Genomic DNA, 27,902 nt, shown 5'->3' on the forward strand with positions numbered 1-27,902 from the left:
TGGATAACCGAGAGCATTGATGTGCCGCTTCAGGGAGGTGTATCTGCCCCGGATCGAATCTGCCTCGCGAATTAAGGATGTGGTCTGACAAGCCAGCCAGCCTGGATGTAGTTTTTAGGTGTTTTCCAACTGTCAGCTTGGTAAATACCGGGCTGGTACCCGCGTTCCACCTCAGATATAAGCTATGTAAACATTAAGAAAACATTCTCACACTTGAACAGGTGGGGTACACAGATTCCGCCCCAGAGGGGAGTGGTGGAGTCAGGAAGGGCATGTAGAGTCACTAACATTGCAAAAACCCGAATGCCCACCTTGTAGACGAAAAGAAAAAAAAACAAAGAGGAAGAATAAGAAGAAGAAGAAGAGAGTGAAACTATAAACTATTAACAGGGCGAAATGTGGATTACATCCTTTCACAATCCTTTGCACCCTCCTCCATCCCAAACTCACCATCTCCGCATATGCAAGTTCTAGAGCTTCAAAAATTCCACCTTGCTTGATTTATCTGCCTTCCCTCCCCTACATGGAATCTCTATAGCTGATAAAATTCCCCGCCCTTAAAATTCCTCTGATATCTTTGCTAATCCTATACATTCCACAAAATAGACAATCGTAGCTCAATTGTCCATCCAATTCTCTCCAATCTAGGGCTGCTGCAGCGCCTATATTAACACATCCCACCCTCCTATCACCTCTACACCCTCTATATTCTATCCCAAGGCTATATCTTTTCCAGACCCAGAAATCAGCTGTGGGATAGCATCCTACCAGTCGTATCCTAGTCCCCATATTAGCTCCCTACATTGAGGCTCCAATACCTCTCGTTGTAGACAAATAGCACCAACTAGTTTATTACAATATCATCGAAACGAATCTTTTTATTGTATTTTAAACCCATTGTTTTAATCTTTTGTCTGTAGAAAAGCAGTGCAGCGTGGTTCAAAGTGAACCATCCGATTTTTAAAAAAAATCGTAAGTATTATGTTATTTGGGATACTGTTGGAAAGAGCAAACTCGCGAGTTTTATATGACGTGGTAGAAGCAGTGTGCGCCCACTTCAGTTCTAGTAAAATTAGTGTCGTAACAATAGAAAGCGTTTTGTGTACTACGTTTTGCGCGGTGCGGGTTGGTTCAAATGGCTCTGAGCACTATGCGACTTACTTCTGAAGTCATCAGTCGCCTAGAACTTAGAACTAATGAAATCTAACTAACCTAAGGACATCACACACATCCATGCCCGAGGCAGGATTCGAACCTGCGACCGTAGCGGCCGCTCGGTTCCAGACTGCAGCGCCTAGAACCGCACGGCCACTCTGGCCGGCAGTGCGGGTCAATAATAACTGTTCAGCGTGACTTTCGTACTGGATATGGTATGGCTCCCTCTACAGCAAAGAGAATTAGACGATGGCATGAACAATTCCGAGAAGCAGGTTGTTTGTGTGCAGCCAAATCGCCGGGCCATCTCCGAGTGCCTGACACAGACGTCGAACGTATCAGCCATAGTTTCACAAGGAGGCCGCAGAAATCCATTCGCCACACAGCTCGACAACTCAACATGCCACCGATGTCCGTCTGGCGTGTGTTGCATTGACGTTTACGCGTGAAACCATACAAAATTCAGCTACTGCAAGCTCTTCGTGAAGGTGACAATCTACGACGTGTGGAGTTCTGTAATTACGTTCTTGGCAAGATGGTGGATGAAAGTTTCCTTCCACGCTTAGTGTTTAGTGACGAGGCACCATTCCGTTTAAATGGAAAGGTGAATCGACATAATCTACATCTACATCTACATCCATACTCCGCAAGCCACCTGACGGTGTGTGGCGGAGGGTACCTTGAGTGCCACTATCGGTTCTCCCCTCTGTTCCAGTCTCGTATTGATCGTGGAAAGAAGGATTGTCGGTATGCCTCTGTGTGGGCTCTAATCTCTCTGATTTTATCCTCATGGTCTCTTCGCGAGATATACGTAGGAGGGAGCAATATACTGCATGACTCCTCGGTGAAGGTATGTTCTCGAAACTTCAACAAAAGCCCGTACCGAGCTACTGAGCGTCTCTCCTGCAGAGTCTTTCACTGGAGTTTATCTATCATCACCGTAACGCTTTCGCGATTACTAAATGATCCTGTAACGAAGCGCGCTGCTCTCCATTGGATCTTCTCTATCTCTTTTATCAACCCTATCTGGTACGGATCCCACACTGCTGAGCAGTATTCAAGCAGTGGGCGAACAAGCGTACTGTAACCTACTTCCTTTGTTTTCGGATTGCATTTCCTTAGGATTCTTCCAATGAATCTCAGTCTGGCATCTGCTTTACCGACGATCAACTTTATATGATCATTCCATTTTAAATCACTCCTAATGCGTACTCCCAGATAATTTATGGAATTAACTGCTTCCAGTTGCTGTCCTGCTATATTGTAGCTAAATGATAAGGGATCTTTCTTTCTATGTATTCGCAGCACATTACACTTGTCTACATTGAGATTCAATTGCCATTCCCTGCACCATGCGTCAATTCGCAGCAGATCCTCCTGCATTTCAGTACAATTTTCCATTGTTACAACCTCTCGATATACTACAGCATCATCCGCAAAAAGCCTCAGTGAACTTCCGATGTCATCCACAAGGTCATTTATGTATATTGTGAATAGCAACGGTCCTACGACACTCCCCTGCGGCACACCTGAAATCACTCTTACTTCGGAAGACTTCTCTCCATTGAGAATGACATGCTGCGTTCTGTTATCTAGGAACTCTTGAATCCAATCACACAATTGGTCTGATAGTCCACATGCTCTTACTTTGTTCATTAAACGACTGTGGGGAACTGTATCGAACACCTTGCGGAAGTCAAGAAACACGGCATCTACCTGGGAACCCGTGTCTATGGCCCTCTGAGTCTCGTGGACGAACAGCGCGAGCTGGGTATCACACGATCGTCTTTTTCGAAACCCATGCTAATTCCTACAGAGTAGATTTCTAGTCTCCAGAAAAGTCATTATACTCGAACATAATACGTGTTCCAAAATTCTACAACTGATCGACGTTAGAGATATAGGTCTATAGTTCTGCACATCTGTTCGACGTCCCTTCTTGAAAACGGGGATGACCTGTGCCCTTTTCCAATCCTTTGGAACGCTACGCTCTTCTAGAGACCTACGGTACACCGCTGCAAGAAGGAGGGCAAGTTCCTTCGCGTACTCTGTGTAAAATCGAACTGGTATCCCAGCGGCCTTTCCTCTTTTGAGCGATTTTAATTGTTTCTCTATCCCTCTGTCGTCTATTTCGATATCTACCATTTTGTCATCTGTACGACAATCTACAGAAGGAACTACAGTGCAGTCTTCCTCTGTGAAACAGCTTTGGAAAAAGACATTTAGTATTTAGGCCTTTAGTCTGTCATCCTCTGTTTCAGTACGATTTTCGTCACAGAGTGTCTGGACATTTTGTTTTGATCTACCTACCGCTTTGACATAAGACCAAAATTTCTTAGGATTTTCTGCCAAGTCAGTACATAGAACTTTACTTTCGAATTCACTGAACGCCTCTCGCATAGCCTCCTCACACTACATTTCGCATAATGTGAAAATATGGGGTACGGAACAACCACATGTAGTTGTACAACATAGGGGGACTCTCCAAAATGTAATGTGTTTTCTGCAGGTTCACGGAAAAACGTGTATGGTCCATTTTTCTTTGCTGAGAACTCTGTTACAGGAAGCACATATCTCGGTATGCATGAGAACTTTCTTCTCCCACAGCTGGAGGCGGATTCGAACGACTTCGTTTACCAACAGCACGGGGCACCGCCACACTGGCATCTGGAAGTGCGGTAATTTTTAAATCAAAGGATTTTTGAACAATGGATCAGTCGCACTGGACCAAATGATTCAGCGTTTCATTATTTGCGTCCAACGTCATCGGATCTGACTGTATGTGATTATTTCTTGTGGGGTTTATAAAAGACTTTGTTTATGTGCCTCTGTTACCAACAACAACAATGAATGAACTGAGACATCGCATAACGGCAGCTATGGAAGCTATACCTCAAAACATGCTCGCTGCAGTATGGAAACAATTTGAATACCACATTTACATATGCCATGCGTCTCAAGGGGGGCACATTGAACACCTATTAAAAGGTAATAAAAAAGCTTTTTGAGTGTCCCGTTCATCAAACAAAATTCATTGTATATGTTTATTAGTTTCAAAAATACAGATGTGACAAATCGCATGATTCCTTTCGATACACCCTGTATATTTAATGAGGAGCAACATGGGGTCGATGGTAGCTCAACTCCATGTGGGGGAGGGGGGGGGGATAAAACGGTCAATAAAAAAGAAAAGAGTATATCGTGTAGTCTGTACTCATTAACGAACACACAGTCATGCCGACTCTGGAATGCAGCTGTCGTCTCGTTTTCTGGCCTGGACATTGTGGAACTCTGTTGGATTGTCTGTATTGTGTAAGATAATTCTGATCTTCGTTCAGCGGTACTGATTCTGGCTCACGTTATTTGAATTCATAGCGTTCGTTCTCTAAAGCGTTTTCGGCTATAGTCTTAGTGTCGAACTTCATTTCCACACAATATCCGGTTCGCAACCCATCCACAGCTCCTAAAAGTCTACTGCTGCTGTGTTCGCACTTCAGTGTTGAAATGTGTTAAGGCTCATCGTGCTGAAACCAGAGTTTGCTGCATGCAGCATGTGGTGCTGTGTCCAGGAAGTCAATATGTGTTGTGTAAAGAATGCTGGCAGAAATATAGGTGTGATGTTTGACGAGCCTTTCAGGCCAAATTTTATTGGTGACACCTTAAAGCAGTACCATACAGGTTGTCATATTCCCAAAAGTGATTACTCTGTGTTAAAACAACCACTTTATGAATAAGTTGTAAGTTCAGAAAGCAACATCATTATATTCTAGTATGACTGAAGTTCAGTACTAGCTTGCGAAACGGGGAGGGGACAGGGACAGATTGTATCCACACGGTGGTTCAAGGATCGGAAGGCTGGTGCAATGGCTAGCCCGAATGTGGTTTCTAGGTGGTTTTCCACGCTCTTTTCGGCAAATGGTGAGCTTGTCCCGAATCTTCACCTCACCTCCCAGGTCAGTATATCGAGTTTCATGGGCAGAAATTATTAAACAGAAATCACGCAAGTCAGTAGATACTTAAGAATAGTTGACCTCCACGACATTGCCACAGGAGTTATACGGAAGGAGCAGAGTTTGTAGTAAAAGTCTACACTTCAATTCATCTCTCTAGGACGGTTCCTTACTCGTCGAGCAGGATACTGATTCAAGTGATCTGCCAGTTGAAACTTATCATAGTCTTCTTCTTCGAATCTACTGAATGTTGCATGGACCGGGAACGCCACCGGCTATCATAGGCACCAGACTATCGCCTGACATCGGATATGTTCGCCTAATGAATACTTGAATGTAGTCTTGCCCATTTATCTGTTCAGATTTTCCAAACATGTGACTGGGTGGCTAGTGTACTGTGAGAGATAAGAACAGCCTTTTTTTGTGCCGTTGTAAAGGGATAGGTAGAAGAAACCAACATTTACCAGCTGCCAGGGATAATGAAATGTGTGCTGGTCTTTTCAGACTATTAACTGCTGGACGGAAGTTAGGTGATTTAGGCGGTGGGCTTCGTTAAAGAAACATGGCCAGCGATTCTCGCGATCACACTGAAGAAGGTAAAGAAGTATTTGGAGAGGAGAAAAAAATATACAAATCTCGGTAAAGTTAGTGAACTGCATTAAACATAAAGAAAGATCAGTGGAGAATGATTATGGTAGTGTGATTTCCTTTCCAGCTCCAGATCAGATAAAGCAGAGTTGTTAAACAGACTCTTTACAAGCGGAGGAAATTTTTCGAGAATCGCTTCGCCCAGTGTCGATCCTTTGTTAAGGGCCAAAAAGAATTTGAGAACCGAAGAGAGAGCTGTTGCAACTGTCGTCGACCAACGAAGATAATTCTTCAGGAGAATAATGTCACGATCTTTATGCTGTCATCACGGCTAAACGTACAGATGTCAGACTGCAGGTAAGGAAAGATCTTTCAAATCATTTTAGATCATCATGTTCAATCTTCTCATCGGGGGATACCTCTTGTAAGATGATAGTGCCTCCACTCGCATGCTTGGAAATGTCTGACGTGGGTCTGACGGGCATGGGGATAAAATAATATCTTTCCCGGCCTCCGTAAACCGTACATTTGAATTTTATTGAGCTACAGTTGTCTGTATCGGAGAATCAATGAAGCGCCCAGTATCTCTTACGTTACTCGAAAAGTTTCTTTCTGAGGAACTATATAATTCCTTCGATATAAACTGTATCTCAGGATTATTCACGCTAGTTCGACATTAAGAGCCAACATTGTGTTCATATTACTTTGAGCAAACCTTGTTCACTGTTTTAGAGGTATCGCTGCAAATCATTTCCCCGTTGAACTTAGTTCTAATTTGGCCACCAGGTGCAGATCTGGTGCTGTGAATGCAAGAAAGACGTATAGACATCTTTCCATATGTAATGGATTAGGAACGAGATGTATACAGAAAATATCAAATCGCCTCTTACACAATTTGTTCAGACGAGCGCCGGAGACGACGATGAGATGCCGCATGCGTAAAACGACCTAATCAACAACTGCTCGCAGCAGTTCCAGTGGAATCTGAGCAATGTGTTCCTGTATACTGAACTTCAGATCGGGTACAGACCGAACGTGTCCCTGGTAAAAGTGTTCTTTTATATATGCCCAGAACCAAAAGTCACATGGATTCAGATCAGATGATCTTGCATGCCATGCACTTGGAGTACCTCTGGGGATAACAAATACCCAGAAGGTTGATTTAAGCAGACGTTTCACAGAGCGAGCGACGTGTTATGTTGTCCCATCTTACATGAAAACATTGATGCCATACTGCTGCGTTCTTCCAAAGCAGGAATCATATGGTGTACAAGGAGGTTCGACAACGTGCCGGCGTCACGATACACCCGACAGGTCCTCTAGGTGTATTGTCTAGAAAGGAGAACGGACTGAAAATAAAGGTGCTTGAGAACCCCCACCACACAGTGCAATGGCTCCTCGTGCACAACACGAGATTTAACAGTTCCCAAAACCGTGTATTCACTGTGCTCTGTAGTGTAAAATGTGCCTTGTCACTCCATAGAATATTGCCCAGCCGTATGTCATCAATGTCGATCCATGCCAGAAACCAAAGAGAAAATTAAGAACGTTGCTGTGGATCATGAGGTTTCAGTTGCTGCACCGTCTGGTTCTTATACAGGTACCAGTGTAAAATAGACCGCAAAACTTTCCATACTGTTCACCATGGGTGAACAGTTCTCATGACACTGCATGCGTACTAGCACTGCTCGGGGGCACGTGCAGCATAGTCAGTTACAGCAACAGCGACCTCGTCAATAGCTTCCACTGAGATAAGATGCCTTCCTATTCCAGGTACCACACCAAACTCACCAGTGTTTACGAAGTTCATTATCATCTTCTTTAAACTATTTAATGACATTGTGCCTGTTCTCAGACCCGGCAGTCGGCGATACTCTCTCACTGTAGCATTGTAATTGCTGCCGTTCGTTCACATAACAGTTTCACTAATAACGCACGCTCTCGTTTTGGTGAGCCATACCGTTCAAGCACGTTACGGCTTGTCAAGTGACAGCGTGGATACCATACCGTCATACTGTGTACAGCGCCAGATTCGCATCTGTTGGCCACAGTTGTAACTAATTTGCTTTCCAGCGTAAATCGGTTGCACATTAACGCATTAGTATAGCTACCAAATTTTGCTGCCATACGATAATTACAGCTCACACAGGACCTCCGTGAGTAACTGTACTTTAATTATAACCAGGTGACAGTTATCCGGCTCCTGATCATCAGTATGAAGTTCGAAGGTGTCACTACTTACAGTGCCTGCACCACGATGTAACCAGACGAGTATGACGACCAACCGACACCTATTGTCGCCGCTTAACCACTCCAGTCACCTATGATGATGTCACAGCCCTTGACTCTCGGGAGTTGCCGGTCGCTGGATTCTTAGCTGGCCTACACCACACCGCTATCGACCTTTGTGCCAGACAGCTGTCTACGATCACCAGTAACGAATTAAAACTAGCTATGATAAATCTGGTACAACAATGTACACTGTGACTGGGACATCCCCGTACTCTAGGTAAAAATAATCCTTTAGTGTAATTATATATAAAAACTGCACATACAGTGGAAATGTATGTGCATGAATTTGTCTAATATAGAAATCTATGCGTCTCCGTGTCCTCGTTGATATATTATGGAGAATGTCAGTAGTTATCCTCCAATAGGGTGCTGCAACATTTTTGCGAAATTCTTCATTAGTTTTGTACTGATACTGTACCACTTGGGACTTGATTACTCTCCAAACCGAGTTGACTTTCGTGATAACGTTCAGATATTTCTCATACAAACCCAGCCCATTATTCATCATGGAACTCACACATCTAAGTAGCAAAGTGTTGGTGCTCTGTTCTGCTGTAACCACACAGGATCTACGATTCCTTGCCTTCTAGTAATGACGACGTTTGTCCACCTAAGAATTTCCATTCGTGTACCCTTCAAACAATAAGGTCTGAACAGGTATTTCTATGACATCCAAGTCCATATCATGACACAAGATCGCAAAACCACATTACTGCTGTATGAACTGTGATACATGCACATTCATCAGAATATAACACTCGTGAATAAGACACAGCATTTGGAAATTGCGCCAACAAAGGAATGAGGTATCGCACCTTGCTGCTCCATGTCAGATAATTCATTCACAAGTATCGCTCTAAATCCTTTCATTTTAAGATCTTTATTAATGTAGTCATACATTCTTGAGGGTGGATCTTCAAGTTCAGCTGCTCTTTATCGAATGGGTTTCGTTGGAGATTGCTCTGTTGATTGAGCGATGCAGGCACACGTTTCCTCTGGTGGTGGGGCCTTGCATAAACATCCTCTCAACTCTCGTGCACCGGCAACCACGCTACTAACGGCACCTCAACAATGTAACTGCGTTCGCTCACATCAACCATGGCTTCACAACTGAATCAGTGCACTAGCGAAACAAAACAGTACAACACCGACAACAGTGCTGTTCTTGAGCTTCAAAGCAGAGATACTACTGCAACAACTATTAGCTTTTCCAAGTGCACAAGTTGACAGTAGGCAAGATGCCGCACCAGTTGCTGGCAGGACGTACCAGTCCTTGGTATCCCAGCTGGCGCCACGCTCCAGCAGCATGGTGCAGACGTCAAGGTGCCCCTGCGCAGCAGCCAGCATGAGCGGCGTGCGGCCGGCGCCACCTCCTGCCCGGTCCGCGTCTGCGCCAGCAGCCAGCAGCAGTGACACAGTGAGCGCGTCCCCACGCAGCGACGCTTGCGCCAGCGGCGAGACGCCACCGCGTGACATCAGCTCTGCTGCACTGGGCCTGCAGACAACAAGAGCACCTGTTATCCTCCCCTCTACTCAACAGGTGCTTGCAGGCAGCAGCTGTGACACAGTGAGTGCCTCGGCACACAGCAACACTTTATCAGCGGTGACACATCCCCCTGTGACACAGCGCTGCTGCACTGGGCCTGCCAACAAGAACAGTGCCTGCTACCCTCCCCTTTAGTCAATTGGTGCTTGCAGCCAGCAACAGTGACACAGTGAGCATGTCGCCATGCAGCAGCGCTTTTGCCAGTGGCGAGACATCAGCCCGTGACCTCAGTAGTGGGACAAAGTGGGTTTTGGGACAATTTTGATGTCAAATTAATTACAAAAATTAATTAATTGATAAATTACTTATCCCCACCCCTAATGGCACGTGGGTCCCCCTCAGGGAACTCCCAGCCCCCTCCCCTCATCTCCTTCACATCTGAAAATGGTGGAAAATTAAAATTTATTGGCAGAAACATCAAATTTTGTGTGTGTTCACCTTGAGGCGAACCACAAGAGGGCGCTGTTGGTTCTCCCCCACTCCCCTCTCCCATCTGGAAATTGGTGGGAAAAGAATTCAATCTGTGCTGGGCTGCCAGATGTGATGGATGTAAGTCTTTATTATTTTGCATGAAGTGTGGTATATTGTTTACTTAAACAATCTCAGTTGCCACTGATCGATTACTAGACAGCAGCACCATCCAGTTTCATTACTAACTGCTACGTGTGGAGTGGATATTTTTGCTGTCAGTCTAGTCAATAAGTCTCTATTGGAAATAATAATAGAACAGCAAGCTATCACTGGAGTACAGGGGACCAGCTTCCTGCTTCTCAACAAGTTAATAACTGCTCCTGTAAGGAACATAAGGATGAATAATGACAATTTTAGAACAGTTGCCACTAACAGCCTGCCCTATATACACGACTCCAAAAGCAACACCATTTGAGAACAAAACACACTTATACCTATTTATGAGTTGCAAGTCGCATCCTAGCCAACAGAAACATGGGATATATATCATATGATTTTTTTTATGAATGTAGGGCTTACCTGAATATGATGTGTCAAAACAAAAAAAAGAAAACTGATCAGTCACTTCCAGCTACCTCCAGTCTAGTCCAGCGCCATCTACCAGGTCTATTGTGTACATAAAGAGCTGGCCAACCGAGAAACTGCTGGTCGCCAGATGCCCAGCTAATCCACAAGTTCCGACTCCTGCTGCCGGCTGCGGTACACTGCGAGTTAAGCACCAGTAGCTGGGATGTATACAGTAGGTCCATCCCAGACACAGACTCACCACAACGAAAAAAAAGCCTGATTAATGTTCCAACTCTCATTCATAACCATGGTACTCTCACCCTCGCAACTACCCACCTAGTGGCACACCATTGATATCAAATTGATGGGCTAATAAATCAATTTGATCATAAGAGCCCCTTTGCATGGTTAGCATTTTTTCCCTGCAATCAGATTACACTGGCCAGGTAATCACTTCCTCTAATACTAAAATTGGTGGTAACTGTTGTCAAATAGCTGAAGACATTCAACACTATTTGCGTTCTGTGTCTCAGTTGTCTTGTAATGCTGGTAAAAAGTCACTTATAATTTTTATATATTGCTCCAGAACTGAGACATGTGGTCTATGGGGGCAGTAGGATGTTTCACTTTCTTCTCCACCCCCAGATTGCATGTTAATAGCTGTCACAGGGGCATGAACCGCCGCCTGCACATCAGGACTGTACTGCCCTCAGCCAACAACCCAATGCTGGACACAGACATACAGAAAACAGAGCAAATGCACTGAAACTATAGAATATGTGATTGGATGTGAATGCATGCATTCAAGTACACTGCTATACTATATTGTCTGACCTGAAAAATCGTGCATTTGCACTAGGTGTTGACAACTTACTATGTTTATAAGGAATTTTAGAATACATGGCGAGATGTGGTGTCATGAACACATGGGCAGAAGTGACATAAAATCCACAAAATTACGAAAATTGACTGAAAATAAGTATAACTTGAGGGAAAATGCGCCAAAATGTGAGGAAACTGAGGAGGAATGAGAGAGTACTTGCATGTCTTCTGCTTGGTGCAGGAAAACTCTTGTGCATGGAGATGAGTATGTGGCAACAAGAGGAACATGAGAGAAAGTTGACATGGACACATGAGATACAGGGAAATGGTCATTTTTTGTTGACAGCAATAAGACAGCTCGAATATAATGTTTAATGTGGATGACCACCAAATGTAGAGTAATAAATTTATATATGTTGGATCACAAGCCCTGGTTTGACCCCAAAGTTATCGGCAACAGTGTTGTAGGTTTTTATAAAGCATCCTTTACTAAAGAGCTTTGTATTACCAGCTGGGGAATTGCAATATGCAACTGCAGTATTGATGGGGTGTTTGGCCTTGTGCAGGAGTGTTTAGGTGTTTTAAACCCTAACAAACAGTATTTACAATGTGCTTTCTGTACTCTCCACCAATCACAACCACACAGTGTCAGATAACAGATACCTTACAGAACAGTTGCTGTATTTTTTTAACAACCTTCTCCTGTATGTCTATTGAAGTAATAGTGTTACATGCAAGTCGACTGCTGCCGTTGATTTTTGGCTGGAAAAGGGAACTGTCTGCCTCTAAGTTAACTTGCATCTGCATTAAAGGATGATAGAAAGTGGACAGAGTGATTGGTTGAAATGGAGTTGTAATGAAGTATGATTTAATGGTAGACTGATGATGCATTCTAGAGTGATGGAGATGTTGCTGCACGTCATTTATCGCGCATTTACCCATTTTTTCCATTGTTGTCTCTGGGTTTATCAGTTGTATGGCATGGCCTGTGATCGACTTGTACACAACTGCGTGTTCTGTGTGTGACAGAGCACTATCTACCTGCAACCATTGACAGCAATCCTCTTCATACCACAGTCAACAGAGGACTTCCAATGCATGTGTGATGAAACATGTCTGTCGATGGAAAAGCTGTTACTGCACCCTCCTCTAGACGAACAAAGATTTATGTGGTATACTCCATGCCCCTGCCCCATCTTGAACATAAACTGAGTCTTCAGTTTCATAACTACGGTGATTCTAAATTATTGGCAAGTGTTCACGAGTTACTGCAAACCTGATGAATACATTTGTTTGACAGATGTCCTGTTTATGGAGTTAGAGCAGCATGGAATGTAATTTCACATGCCAAACACCACTGCTACGTATTTGTCTGTTTCCTTGTAAGATGCATTCTCCATTGCTGACAGTCATTTTAAGGAGTGATGCAAGCATAGTGTGTTTAAGGGCAGAACCGTGTAGCATTAGGAGTACATGTGTTTATGTTATGCAATCATTTCTCTCTTGCCAATACCATCTCGGTTCTGATCTCAGACACTAGAACAGTTCTTTAGAATTGAAAGTGCGGTTGATTTGTGTAAATTGCTTCAAACTCTGTCTGTCTGGAGCTCCATCATGTATAAACCACATGTTTCTTCTTAATCATCTATTATATCATCAGAACACTCCCATATCTACTATACACCGATAAAGGTTGCTAACCTCCTCGGCATGCATGCATTTTGAGAGACCTTGTACACACCCATGCAAGGTGCTGTGATTAAGACAGTTGCCATGCATGCATTTTGAGAGACCTTGTACACACCCATGCAAGGTGCTGTGATTAAGACAGTTGCAGAACAGTCTTCACTGAACAGCAGTTGCAGACTTGGCTCGCTCTGTTACTTTGCGAGATGCAGAATGTAGCGGATATAGTACCCTCCTACTTCTGGTCAGCTGCAAATTAAATCCAGGGCAGTGTTGTAGGGAGGGTCGATCAAAGACAATGCAAAGAGATCTTTCAATCTCCAACTTTATCCTAAGAATACAAGAATGCTCTGTGATACTCATTCACATAAGAAAAGATGCCCAACCGTAATCACAAATTACGCAATATGATCGAAATGCTAGAAATATGTAGATAACATAACTGCATCGGTATAGAGCACTGTCTGGTATACTGTAGTATATATGCTTGAGAATTAACCACGAGTGGACGTAATGCACAGTTATCTATCTCCATTCGCAATTTACTATATGGTACATGTGGAGTAGTTGCGGGCTGGTTTAGCGATGATACAGAAATTGGGAAGCATGTTGTTGTGTCATTGTTTGTAGTTGAAATTGCAGAAAAACTGGTAAAATTGTTAAAATTGATAGCACTATCAACTGTGGTGCTCATTGCAATCCACCGCTCCATAGATACGGTGTCTTTTCCATCCCATCCACCTTCTGGTGTGCTGTTGACTACCACATTATGATTGACTGATACCACTTATTTGAGATGGAGAGAGTGTTGGTGTAATCACTTTCTGGCAGCTGTTTGGAAACGCTCCACAATGCCGCAAACTCTTCCAGTTTCCACATGTTCTGATGTCTTCCACATTTTTGTCAATAAGAAATACTGTCTCTGTCTTTTATTTTAACCATCATGTGTGTTGTGGGAGCAGCACAGTATACACCTTGCGATGTCCAGCTTTCTGTGGGAGCCAATGGATCGAAACATGTTAATATTTGGTTTAGCATCTGAGACAGACCTCGAAGTCATGGTGGAAAAACAAAATGTATGGTGATGTACAAGACTGCAGTCATACACTGCTTGAATGTGTTACAGAAGAAAAAACATTGTATCAAACTGCTTATGAAAGAACAACACAGGGACTACTCTTGCGATTGATAGCCTGTGGGATGCAGTCCTCCTACACTACGTGTGACGAACCATTACACTGGCCTGTGCAAATGACTCGATCACTGGCCAGCTCTTCCAATGGAGCAATACCAGTATATTTAATAGGATTGCCACATATGCTCGATGTCAGCACACAGACAGCATTTATTTTCGATATCAGAAGAGAGGCACGCATTAATACCCTATCGAGTTCTCTACCGGGTGACATCAGCGGAGTTTTTATAGTTCATTGTTTTTCTCCATTGTATGGAACAAAATAATGACGACAGAGACACAGTTTACGTGACAGACATGAATTCACACTTTAGCGCTACGTCGGAGATGCTGTGTCCCATCGCCCGTGCGCCGACTATAACACTGAAACTCACGTAAATCTTGATACCTACCATTGATCAGCAGTTGTTTTATCTAAGTGTTGCCGGCCGCAGCGCCATATTCTTCCTGTTTACATATGTCTGTACTTGAATACGCATTCCTATACCAGTTCCTTTGGATCGTATTGACAAAACAACATCCCTATCTAGGTTTTTGTTTAACTGAGCAGTCTATGTCAGGGATGGACCTACTGTATACAGCATCTGGTGCTTAACTCACAGTGTAGGGGAGACCGGGGACAAAAGTAACATGATAAGAAAGTAACACCCCTCCCCTACCATCGCATGTAGCTCAGAAAATCACGTCATTCAAACAATGTATTCCCTTCATGTTTCTCAACTGCCTACTAATTGTTGGCCAGTATTGGAGAGTCTCTGTTGAGTGTGGCACGGTAAAACGGTTTTTCACTGTCTCACGTAAGTTTTCTCAATTTTCTTAGTTTTGTGATAACGACGGCATTACGCTGTAAACGTAAGTCTACCGTAATAATTTAACAATGTGAAACTTTCAGTTTTATGCCACCATTATCAAATTTTTCGTCACTTGTATAGATTGTGTCTGAAATATCAGTTAAACAGAAAAGCGTGGTTGGGGACAAAAGAAACATTACTGCTGGGGACGAAAGTAAGAGTGTTTCATTCGTCCCCATTACTGAAAAAGTGTTATTAGCTGCAGGTCCCTGTTTTTTTTTTCGTTATCGAACAGTAAATTAGGTATGATACTGTTAGGAGTAGCAGTGTCTTGCTGAACAAACTCATTATTACTGAACAGATTCGTTATTTACTTAGTTATTTCGTTACAGGGAATTAAGCCACGAACATGGGTTAGGACGACTGCAAGAGGACTAACTCCTACTACTGTATATCAAACTGTGACAGATGATGTTGCAAATTATAATATAAGTATTAGAGCAGCAGCAAAGAAACACAATGTATGCCATGTGACAATGCATCGGTACATTAAAAAGAGAGAGAAACATATGAATGATAGCAGCACACCCATGTCTCGTGTTGGATATACAAGTGTAAAACGAGTGTTCTCTGATGAACAAGAAAAAATTATAACTGAATATGTGATTAAAGCGTCGGAGATATTTTACGGACTTTGCCCTAAGGATATCTGTAAATTAGCTCACGAACTGGCAACGACAAACAATATACTAATTCCATCAACTTGGGTGGCCAATCAAACTGCTGGTCCAGACTGGTTTTTAGCATTCATGAAGTAGAATCCCCAGTTGTCTATTCGGTCGCCTCAACCCATAAGTCTTGCTCGAGCAACGAGCTTTAATCTAACAAATGTGAATGCCTTTATCGACAACCTGGCAAGCGTTATGGAGAGATATAAGTTAGAGCCCATGGACATCTAGAATATGGACGAGACAGGTGTCACCTCTGTCCAGAAACCAAACAGAATTGTTGCTAAACAGGGAATAAAGCAGATAGGAGTCATCACGTCGGCTGAAAGAGGCACTCTTGTCACTGTTGCTATTGCCATCAACGCTCAGGGAAACAGTACACCACCTCTCTTTGTATTCCCTCGCTTGAGGTAGCATGACAATTTTATTCGAGACGGTCCTATTGGTTGCATTGGAGCAGGAAATGCGAGTGGCTGGATGCAAGAGGAAGAATTTTTGTTATTCTTACACCATTTCGTAAAATTTGCTAAAGCAACTCCTGAGCAAAAATGTTTACTGCTTCTCGACAATCACGAATCTCATACATCCGTCAGAAGCCTGAATTTTTGCAAAAGCAAGGGGTTTATTATTCTATCGTTCCCACCGCACTGTACACACAGGATGCAGCCTCTAGACTGGCCCATTTAAAAAGATGGTGAATGCTTTTGCTGACAACTGGATCAAGAGTCATGCGGGAAAGACCACATCAATTTATGACATCCCTTCAGCTGTAAGGGACGCACTTCCACTTGCTGTAACTCCCAAAAACATTGCAGCAGGGTTTCACTGCACAGGCATAGTACCATTTAATAGGAATGCATTCAGTGAAATCGATTTTGCACCACCTTTTATCACTGATCGCCCAGCACAAGCTTCCAATTATGGAAAGCAAACTATGTCCTTAGCAGAATAATTAGCGATTTCTAGTGACCCATCTGAAGCTGGGAGGACATCTAATTCTGATCCAGTAGCAATATGTGAGAAAACGCTTACAAATGTCACAGCCTGTGATGCAGGACCTAGTGGTTTACAATCACTTTCTTCAGTTCGCGCAGCCTTTTCACCCGACGGTGTTCGTCCGTTACCAAAAGCACGTCCAAGGCAAGAAACAAGAAAAGGAAGAAAAAGGAGAAAGTCTTCAATTTTGACCGACATTCCAGAGAAACTGGCTATAGAAGAAGAACTAAAAGCCCGTCCCCAGGCGAAAAAAGCGGAAAAGAAGCTAAATTTAAAAAGCAGCAGGCCAAAAGTACGAAAGCAGAAAAAAATCCGAAGAATCATCGTCGGAAGACAATGATAGCTACTGCCTTGAATGTGTCGAGCCTTTCCGCCACAGTCGTCCCAAGGAGAAGTGGATTCAGTGCTGGGAATATAAGGGTTTGTCTCATGTTGCTTGTACCAAAGGGGTGGAGGGTGGGGGGAGGATATTTACGTGTGCCACAATTGTGAATCTGAATAGGACTAAGATGTGCATTACGTTTCTCTTTTATTGACTCATTGTACATTTACTCATAAAGCCTGAATTCGTTCAGTGTTATTATTTACTATTTCAATTAATATAATAATTATAAACGAATGAGAATTGAAGTTTATTGATGTTTAATTAATGTTTTGCAATGGTAATGTACTTTAAGTTACTGTATGAGTCACTGAGCGAGGTGGCGCAGTGGTTAGCACACTGGACTCGTATTCGGGAGGACGACGGTTCAATCACGCGTCCGGCCATCCTGATTTAGGTTTTCCGTGATTTCCCTAAATCGCTCCAGGCAAATGCCGGGATGGTTCTTTTGAAAGGGCACGGCCGGCTTCCTTCCCCGTCCTTCCCAAATCCGATGAGACCGATGACCTCGCAGTTCGGTCTCTTCCCCCAAACAACCCAACCCTACTGTATGAGTAGTTTAGGTAATAAAATGTGGCTTAACTTATTATGTTACTTTCGTAACCTACCTGAGTTACTATCGTCCCCAGTAACGTGGACACTGATGCCTTAAAATTACTTTTACAAGTACCAAATATACACTCCTGGAAATTGAAATAAGAACACCGTGAATTCATTGTCCCAGGAAGGGGAAACTTTATTGACACATTCCTGGGGTCAGATACATCACATGATCACACTGACAGAACCACAGGCACACAGACAAGGCAACAGAGCATGCACAATGTCGGCACTAGTACAGTGTATATCCACCTTTCGCAGCAATGCAGGCTGCTATTCTCCCATGGAGACGATCGTAGAGATGCTGGATGTAGTCCTGTGGAACGGCTTGCCATGCCATTTCCACCTGGCGCCTCAGTTGGACCAGCGTTCGTGCTGGACGTGCAGACCGCGTGAGATGACGCTTCATCCAGTCCCAAACATGCTCAATGGGGGACAGATCCGGAGATCTTGCTGGCCAGGGTAGTTCACTTACACCTTCTAGAGCACGTTGGGTGGCACGGGATACATGCGGACGTGCATTGTCCTGTTGGAACAGCAAGTTCCCTTGCCGGTCTAGGAATGGTAGAACGATGGGTTCGATGTACCGTGCACTATTCAGTGTCCCCTCGACGATCACCAGTGGTGTACGGCCATTGTAGGAGATCGCTCCCCACACCATGATGCCGGGTGTTGGCCCTGAGTGCCTCGGTCGTATGCAGTCCTGAGTGTGGCGCTCACCTGCACGGCGCCAAACACGCATACGACCATCATTGGCACCAAGGCAGAAGCGACTCTCATCGCTGAAGACGACACGTCTCCATTCGTCCCTCCATTCACGCCTGTCGCGACACCACTGGAGGCGGGCTGCACGATGTTGGGGCGTGAGCGGAAGACGGCCTAACGGTGTGCGGGACCGTAGCCCAGCTTCATGGAGACGGTTGCGAATGGTCCTCGCCGATACCCCAGGAGCAACAGTGTCCCTAATTTGCTGGGAAGTGGCGGTGCGGTCCCCTACGGCACTGCGTAGGATCCTACGGTCTTGGCGTGCATCCGTGCGTCGCTGCGGTCCGGTCCCAGGTCGACGGGCACGTGCACCTTCCGCCGACCACTGGCGACAACATCGATGTACTGTGGAGACCTCACGCCCCACGTGTTGAGCAATTCGGCGGTACGTCCACCCGGCCTCCCGCATGCCCACTATACGCCCTCGCTCAAAGTCCGTCAACTGCACATACGGTTCACGTCCACGCTGTCGCGGCATGCTACCAGTGTTAAAGACTGCGATGGAGCTCCGTATGCCACGGCAAACTGGCTGACACTGACGGCGGCGTTGCACAAATGCTGCGCAGCTAGCGCCATTCGACGGCCAACACCGCGGTTCCTGGTGTGTCCGCTGTGCCGTGCGTGTGATCATTGCTTGTACAGCCCTCTCGCAGTGTCCGGAGCAAGTATGGTGGGTCTGACACACCGGTGTCAATGTGTTCTTTTTTCCATTTTCAGGAGTGTATGTAATTTTGTGGAAACTAAATTCATTTCTGCTGGGGAAGCTTCAGAGAACACACACATTAGTTCCTTTTGTTTCAAAAGTTTATAGGGAGGAAATAAAAAAATGCAATATGCGAAATGTTACTTTTGTCCCCGGTCTCCCCTACTGCAACCCGCAGGGTGAGTGTTTGGGGCGTTCGGAGATTGTGGATTAGCTGGGCCTCCGGCGAGCGGCGGTTTCTCGGCTGGCAGGCTCTTCAGATACACAGTACACCTGGTAGATGGCGCTGGACTGGATTCGAGGTAAAAAAAGATGTGATTCGTCAGTTTTATTTTTCGTCTTGAGACACCGTGTTCAGGTAAGATAATGAGCACTACATTCGTAAAAAATATCGTACGATATATTTACCATGTTTCTAGAGGCGCAGTGGGACAGTGGGTAATTTCGAATAATATTGTTACTGATCCTCATGATCTTTCCAGGAGTAGTTATACATTTCTAGAATGGCAGGAGGCTACTCCCTTGCATTTCAGTGTTAGCTTTCTGTTCTATTATTATTTCCCATATAGGGCTATTGGCTAGGCTGGCAGTTGCCAGGCTTCCCTTCATTGAAGATGGGGGAACAATTTAATAGAAACAATAGTTCAATGTTCCACGTCTTTCTTGCAGTTCCAGAAATTAACCGCAATTAGCTTCCAGGTTGCCAATGCGAAATTTACAGGGCTCTTATGCTTAGTAAACAAATATCCCTGAAACATGAGACAGCACGCAGGGACGATATTACATTGCAATATCACACACACATACGCAGCATAAATTTGAACATGGCTAATCGACGTAACGCCATCTATTTGTTTCGTCACTCCCTGTAGTATCTCCCCCTTTTCGTAAGTGAGATTCCGCATCTACCACTACGTAATTCCAAAAGCCACTTAATAGTATGTAGTGTTCTTCGTTAATCACTTCCATTTCCTCTCTTTACTGTTCTACCGGGAAGCTCGATTCTCACTGCTTTTACCTTCTTGACATTTCCGCGAGATATACGTAGGGGGAAGCACCAACATGCATGGATTACACTTCCGCCAGCGAATCTCACTTCGACGTTTGCCTCACACACTATTACTTTTATGTGGTTGTTCCACTTTAAATCGTTCGTACGGATATTTGCAGATACGTAATGACTTCAGAAAGTAAGTTACACATGTCTTCCCATGCTAAGACTATTGCGCAACAAGTTGGGCACATTGTCAGAAGAGCCTACATGTTCTGACTGTCGTGCAGACACAGTTCTGCTGTCGTAAGATTAACTGGTGCCTTACAGTGTCCAAATGTAGCGTGGCAAATGGAAATGTACTCCGAAGTTGAAGTACGCGGAATAGTACGATATATGTGGACAAAATGTCTAAGTTTGGACACAGATTCACTGCAAAATTCTGGCGGTATGGACTAAGTACATTATAACCCCCCCCCCCCCCCCCCCCAGCTGTGTGACATAGTACTAACAATTTGTCCAAGGCCGCACAGGCGCAGCTGATGCTGTGATTCTTTAAGTTTTCCCAGCGTACTGAATATTCCCGGCCGGTGTGGCCGAGAGGTTCTAGGTGCTTCAGTCTGGAACCACGCAAACGCCACAGTCGCAGGTTCGAATCCTGCTCAGGCATGGATGTGTGTGATGTCCTTAGGTTGGTTAGGTTTAAGTAGTTCTAAGTTCTAGGGGGCTGATGACCTCAGATGTTAAGCCCCATAGTGCTCAGAGCCATTTCGTACTGAATATTCTATGAGGTTTCGGGATTACAGCCAGATCACATTGACTTCTTGCGACAATAAACTGTCCAGCTATCTTCAGGTGAGTGTCCGCCACTGGAGAGTGCTAGTTTTTCTTTCTTTATTGTGATCTGATTCCGTTGCCCCATATGGGCAGAGGAGGGCTGGCAGTGGCACAACCCGCGGCTCATCAACAACTGAGTGATACATTTAATAAAAAGATGAAAACGATAGACATAAAAGGCGATAAAGGGGGATACAGTGGGGGTCAAAATATACATCAGCGACGTTCATGTGGGACAGTGAAAAAACTCCACACACAGTTAAAAAACACAGTTGGCGATTTGTATAGCACATAAAAAACACTGGAGTCAAATGTGCAAGTTAAAGGTTGGCCACAGTATTAAAATACACCAGAACAACGACATTTAAAAACCATTCCACGAGACGGAGCACACACGATTGAAGAGTAAAAACTGCCAGGAGGGACATGCCGTGGGAGGGGAGGCCTGAGAGGAGGGAAAAGAGGGGCAGGAAAGAGCAGAGGTGGTGGGGGGCTGACAGGGGTCGGATGAAAAGAGAAAGGGGTCAGGGCGCGCAGCAAGGGGCAGGAGATGGGTAGGGTGGGAGATGGAGAGGGAAGGCAAGTCAGGTGGGAGCGTAGACACACAGAAGGGGTGCACTGGAAAGGGGGGTGGGCAGAGGAGAAAACCGATGAGGGGAAGGGAATAGGAGGGAGGAGGAGCCCTTATGAACGGGAGGGGGAAGGTGGGGGTTAGAGTTGGTAGGAGGGGTAGAGATCAGGATGAAGCTCATCATCCAAGAGGGATAGTTGCTGGAATTTCTGGTGGGAAAAGTGATGTGGAGATGGAGAGAGGGCAGGCACAATGGTAAAAGTGTGGCAACAGCCTGGGGGTAGAGAGGATACAAGACACCAGGGTGAATTGAGTTGGCAGATGATGTACAGGGTGTAGATGTGTTCAAGGAAAAGATGAAGATGTGGGAAGGGGATGAGGTCATAGAGGATTTGTGTGGGGGACAGATGGCAGATATGGAAGGCAAGGCGGGGTGCATGGCGTTCTAGGATTTTGAAGGCTTTATAGAATCTGGGAGAGGCAGAAATCCAAGCGACACTAGCATAACAAAGGATGGGGCGGGTCAAGGATTTGTAGGTGTGAAGGATGGTGGAAGGATGCAGTCCCCATGTCCAGCCGGACAGGAGTTTCAGAAGGCGGAGTCTATTGCAGGCTTTGTGTTCGATCGTAAGGAGATCGGGGAGTCCAGGTGAGGTGGCGGTCGATTGTGAAGCCAAGGTATTTCAGGGTAGGAGAGAGGTGGATACAACGACCATAAATGGTGAGGTAAGAATTGTGGAGCCAGAAGGAGTGGGTGGTACAACCTATGGTGATTGCCTGGGTCTTGGAAGGGTTGATGGGAAGGAGCCACTGGTTGCACCAGGTGGTGAACTGGTCGAGGTGAGTTTGAAGAGTACAATGGGACCATTGAAAGGTAGTATAAAGGGCCAGGAAGGCAGTGTCATCAGCAAATTGGAAGGTAGGTTTGGGCATCTGCAGTACATAGGAGAAAGAGGATAGGGGAAAGGATGGAGCCTTGCGGCTCACCAGCAGTGGAATAGAACGTAAAGGAGTTTGTATTGTGGGTAGTGACATAGGAGAGACGATGGGAGAGCAAGTAGACAACGAGATGGACGAAATTGATGGATTGGGCATAGGTCTGGAGCTTAAAGAGGAACCTGTGATGCCAGACACGTCTATATGTGTTCTGGAGGTCAAAGGAAACAAAGATAGTAGAGCAACAGTTGAGGGAAAGAAGATTGGTAAGGTTAAGGAGCTGGGCGTCAGCTGAGAAGGAGGGCCAGAAGCTACACTGGGTAAGGGATAGGAGGTGGCGCTGGTTAAGGTGGTGATGAATACAATGGGAGGGACTCGAAAACCTTACTGAACATGGAGGTGAGGCAAATGGGACAATAGAAGGACGTGTCAGAGGGGGGGGGGGTGTTGGTTTAGGGAAGAGTAGGATGTGGGAAGTATTCCACAGGTCAGGCTAAAAGTTGGGAGAGAGGAGGACATTTTACAGGATAGCAAGGGCAACCAGGAAGGAGAGTGGGTGGATTCCTTGAGGTGGGGATAGGTGACACCGCCGTAACCAGGGGTAGTGTTGTATTTGGAGTGGAGGGCTAGTTTGATGTTGTGTGTGGTGATGGGAGTGTTTATGTCTGAGGGGGTAAATGATCCAAGAACTGGAAACTAGGTGCATGTGGTGTGACAGAGGTATCAGTGTGTTCAAGGATGGCAGGGAAGAGGGAGTAATCAATATGGGGACCATCAGGAATGGAACTCTCAAGAATGGAGAAGACCTCAGAGAGATGGGAAGCAAAATGGTTAGCTTTACTGAAATTGTCAGGGAAGGGGTGGTTGTTGTGGAGAAGACGGTAATGCGGGGTGGAATAGCTACCAGTAAGGCAGTGAAAGGCAAGCCAGTACCTGGAGGAGTTGAAAGGGCAGGTGGAGTTGAGGGGTGCACATGTCTGGTGCCAGTCCCGGCGTTTCTTTACTATGAGGAGGTTTCTGGTGTATAGTTGTAATTGCCAGTGGTGGATGAGTGTATCCCAGTCACGGGTGTGGAGGAAGGAGCAGTAAATCCTGTGGGATTCACAGAGAAGGACAACATATGGAGGAAGTGTATGGCAGTGAGGTTGGATGAGTTTGATAGGAATGTAGGCCTCCACACTTTCAGTGGTGGTCTGCTGGTGGAAGGAAGAGGCATGGGTGATGTCAGCAGGTTGGTGAAAGGTAAGGGGGTGGCTTTTGACCTGTGAGGCAATGGATTCCCAGTAGGCATCCCAGTCAGCGTGGTGGTAGTCAAGGACGGAGGACTGTGAAGGGCAGCAGGGTGGGGGCAGGGGCGGGGGTGATGGATGTTGGGGTTGGAAGCAATCACATAGGAGGAGAAGTATGGTCAACATGGGAAATGAAGTCATAGGGGAGAGGAGCTGTGGGACGGACATAGATAGTGGCACAGGTAACAGTGAGGGAGGGAAAAAGGATGCTGATGAGAAGGTGTTTCATCGGGTCATTGTGCAGGGGTTTTGGCTGGACAGGGAATATGATTGAGGTGGCCAATAGCAACCTCACCTCATGTGAGGGGAAGGAGGTTGTCAGTGCAGTGAAGGTGATAAGGAGAGGTGCAGACAACATGGTGAGGTTAGAGGAAGGTTTCATTAAGGATGAAGGAGTCGACCTGGTGCTGGGGCAGGGTATGCATGAAGAGGTATTTGTTGGAAGGGAGGGAGTGAATGTTTAGGTATAGGAGAGAATACTGTTGACATGCAAGGATGCAAGAGGGTTGAGGGAGCAGAGGGAGGAGGAGAGAGGGGCTTAAATGAGGCGGTCTAGGCAGGTGAAGGTAAAGTGAGCCTGGTTGTGGAGTAGGTGGCGTAGGTATTCAAATGGAAAATGGATTGGGTGGCAAGAGAGATCTCCTGGAGGGTGAAGGGGTGTTGGGTGGATATTCTGGACAATGGTCAGAAACTGGATGGTGTCTTCAGCCATAGGGGGAGGGTGGAGGGAATTGTTGGGGTGGATGGGCTGGTCAATTGGGCTGGGGAGAGTGAACTCAGAGTTGGTGGGAGGGGATTTGGCTTTGCATTTGGTGGAGTAGGTGAGGTGGGGTTCATTGCAGGTGTTGCAGTAAGGAGAAGAGGCGAGGTTAGGACACTGTTCAAGTAAGTGGGAGGCTTTACAGTGGGGGCAGGTGGGGGGGGGCGGTTCTTGCAGTTTTGGGTGAGGTGGTTGTTGTAGAGAAGACAGTGGTGCCATCAGTAGGATTGAGGAGGGAATAGGGTGGCGACAGTCGAAAATAAGGGCTCCTTGAGTGAAGATGTGTTCTATGAAGGAGGTATACTCTGTAAATACATGCATGAGGAAGATAGAGCTGTAGGTGTTGTAGATATAGCGGGCTTAGAGGATTTCCAGAGTGGAGTGGGCATTCATTTCCGCCAAAACATCCGCCTCCATGACCAGAGGGCTGAGGTTTGTGATCACAGCGGTGAGGGTTGAAGGATGATGAGGGGACTGGGGCTGACAAGGACAGGAGGAGTTTGGTGAGTGATGCATGAGGGCCAAAGGTGATGCAGGAAAGTTTCCAGAGGAGGTCAGCGTGGGAAGAGGGAGAGAGGGATTTGATGAGGACAGAGTCTCTGTGGGGGGATACGTTGGGCAATAGGGGCACAGATTTTGGGAGTGAGGGTGTGGTCATTGAGGAATTTAGGATCAGGGTTGGCAAAGACGAAGGTATATGGGGCAGGGGCTGGGGATGTGGGAGGAGGGTTGGTGTCCATGGGGGATCAGAAGGAAGAGGGATTGGTGGTGGTTTTTTGGAGGAGGTGGTGGAGGCAACATTGCCACTTGGGTGCCTGGGAGGTTGTTTGGTGGGGGTGCCCTGAGAGGAGGAGTGAGGGACTGGTTGGAATGGGAGGTTGTGGGAGGCAGGCCCCTTGTGTGTGGTGGAAGCACTTTGAATGGTGGTTGTGCACTTAATGGTATCAACTGTGGCACAGCAGGCCATCAGTCTGGTGGGGGAAGCAGGAGCGGTCATAGCAGGGTGAGTGGGGTAGGGTTAAGTCTTCTCAAAGAGTTGTAGTGTTGAGAGGGGGGCAGGAACAGGAGCAGGGGGAGGAGGAGCAGCAGGAGCACGAGCATGAGCGGGCGCAGGAGCAGCATACAGGTGGGGATGCAGGGGTGTAGAGGAGATAGAATGGGAGGAGAGGAGATGGAGTAGACGGTTGAAGCCCAGAGGAGGCACTCCAGGAGGTAACAGTGGGTGCAGGGGAAGGGGAGGAGTAAATGATGCCGGCTGAGGTGGCCGTGCGGTTCTAGGCACTACAGTCTGGAACCGCGCGACCGCTACAATCGCAGGTTCGAATCCTGCCTCGGGCATGGATGTGTGTGATGTCCTTAGGTTAGTTAGGTTTAATTAGTTCTAAGTTCTAGGGGACTGTTGACCTCAGAAGTTAAGTCCCATAGTGCTCAGAGCCATTTGAACCAGTAAATGATGGTGGTAGTGGGGGGTGTCCATGGTGGAATGAGCTGTCTACTGGCGACAGGTGTCGCCACAGTGGGGAAAGAGTACAAATACGGAGGAAGGGGGAGAGTGCTAGTTCATGGTGTCGGCTTTGTAGCAAAAACTGGCTCAGAAACGCATGCGCATTGGCGGCCGTCACAGGAGCGTCCTCTATCGAAATCTAGCAGTCTCCAATGACGGACTCTCACCTGAAGATGGCTGGATGGTTGCCAGCCGAGGTAGTGTGGCAAGGAGTCAACGTGATGTGGCTGCAATCCCGAAACCTCAAAGAATAGTGGGTGAAGCTGATCGAAAAGTGCAGATCTTGCAGCACGTCATTTGCATATCCTCGGCAAGCTGAAAGAACATCTTGAGTGCGGGACAGGGTGGGAAATTTGCCAACGATGATGACGTTCACATAGCGGACCTAGAATGGCTCCGTAAACAAGGAGCGGATTTCTGTATGAGGAACTGAACAGTTGGTAAAACCTTCCGACCGTTCTTTATACAGACTTGGTGACCACACTGAAAAAGTGTCATGTGTCGGTGTTACTTTGAACTGTATTCTAGCATTCAATAAAAGTTACTTGGCCAGCCACAATAATGTGTAACTTCGTTTATTTTTTTTTAAATTCTTCGTTCTTAATGGATTGACTGTTTCCACTGATTATTCGACAATCGTTTAATCAAACAATAATTACCCAGCGAGGTGGCGCAGTGGTTAGCAAACTGGACTCCCATTCGGGAGGACGACGGTTCAATCCCGCGTCCGGCCATCCTGATTTAGGTTTTCCGTGATTTCCCTAAATCGCTCCAGGCAAATACCGGGATAGTTCCTTTGAAAGGGCACGACCGACTTCCTTCCCCGTCCTTCCTAATCCGATGAGACCGATGACCTCGCTGTCTGGTCTCCTCCTCCACAACAACTTTCAAACAATAACGTACTTTTGCACCTATTTATGCGAAATATATTAAATTTGTTTATGATTGGGGCCAATTGCCTGTCCTATACTACGCGTCGATCATCTACAAAGCTTCCTGCGTTTCGCCACAGTTTTCTAGCATTTCCGTTTATACATCTGCGACATCCGTGGACAGCCTCATGAAACTTCTCATATTATTGACCCGTTCATTCATGTATACTATGAACAGTAATGATCCCATATCACTCCCTTGGAATACACGCAACGTTATTTTTATGTCTGAAGATATCTCTCCATTAATAATGACATGCTGCGCTCTGGGGATAATTGCTTCCAATACTAAAGTAGGTCTGATAGTCCTTCAAATTCACAAATTTTTCATTGGGCGCCAGTACAGAATTGGTCGAACGTCTTCCCGAAGTCAAGGAATACAACATCGAGATGGAACTACCACATATTCTTTCTGAGATTTACGGAATTCTGACGGGTAACACTTCTCGAAACGTTTTATTAGAAGTGGGGAATATCAGGATTTACAGAAAATATTTTAGTGTTTATTACTTGGAAGTACGAGGGTTTACCTGGATGCGAGCACTTTCTTGACGACGGCCGTCTTGCCAGCAGCCACTGCTCGCTCGAGTTTCACCACCGCCACCTGGTCCTCTGCAACAGCGAATGATCACGTTATGGACAAATACGCTAAAGCGTCACAGAAACTGGTCAGAATACGGCGCTGCGGTCGGCAACGCCTATATAAGACAACAAGTCTGGCGCTATTTTTAGATCGGGTACTGCTGCTATAATGGCAGGTTATAAAGATTTAAGTGAGTTTGAACGTAGTGTTATAGTGATGGGACACAGCATCTCCGAGGTAGCGAGGACGTGGGGATTTTCCCGTACGACCATTTCACGAGTGTACCGTGAATATCAAGAATCCAGTAAAACATCGAATTTCC

The 27,902-nt window shown here is 45.7% G+C and overlaps 1 protein-coding gene across 1 annotated transcript in view; it reads right to left on the bottom strand.

Moving 5' to 3' along the window:
• The window catches only part of LOC126175813 (fibronectin type 3 and ankyrin repeat domains protein 1-like), a 168,894-nt gene that overhangs the window by 79,734 nt on the left and 61,258 nt on the right, over window positions 1-27,902 (bottom strand). Inside the window, exons 4-5 of the mRNA XM_049922801.1 lie at window positions 27,528-27,609; window positions 9,253-9,480 (exon numbers count right to left, since the gene is read on the bottom strand). Coding sequence (XP_049778758.1) covers window positions 9,253-9,480; window positions 27,528-27,609 — 310 coding nt within the window. The remainder of the gene's footprint in view (window positions 1-9,252; window positions 9,481-27,527; window positions 27,610-27,902) is intronic.

This window comes from Schistocerca cancellata, chromosome 3 (genome assembly GCF_023864275.1).
Source record: "Schistocerca cancellata isolate TAMUIC-IGC-003103 chromosome 3, iqSchCanc2.1, whole genome shotgun sequence".
In the NCBI taxonomy this organism is placed as follows: Eukaryota; Metazoa; Arthropoda; class Insecta; order Orthoptera; family Acrididae; genus Schistocerca; species Schistocerca cancellata.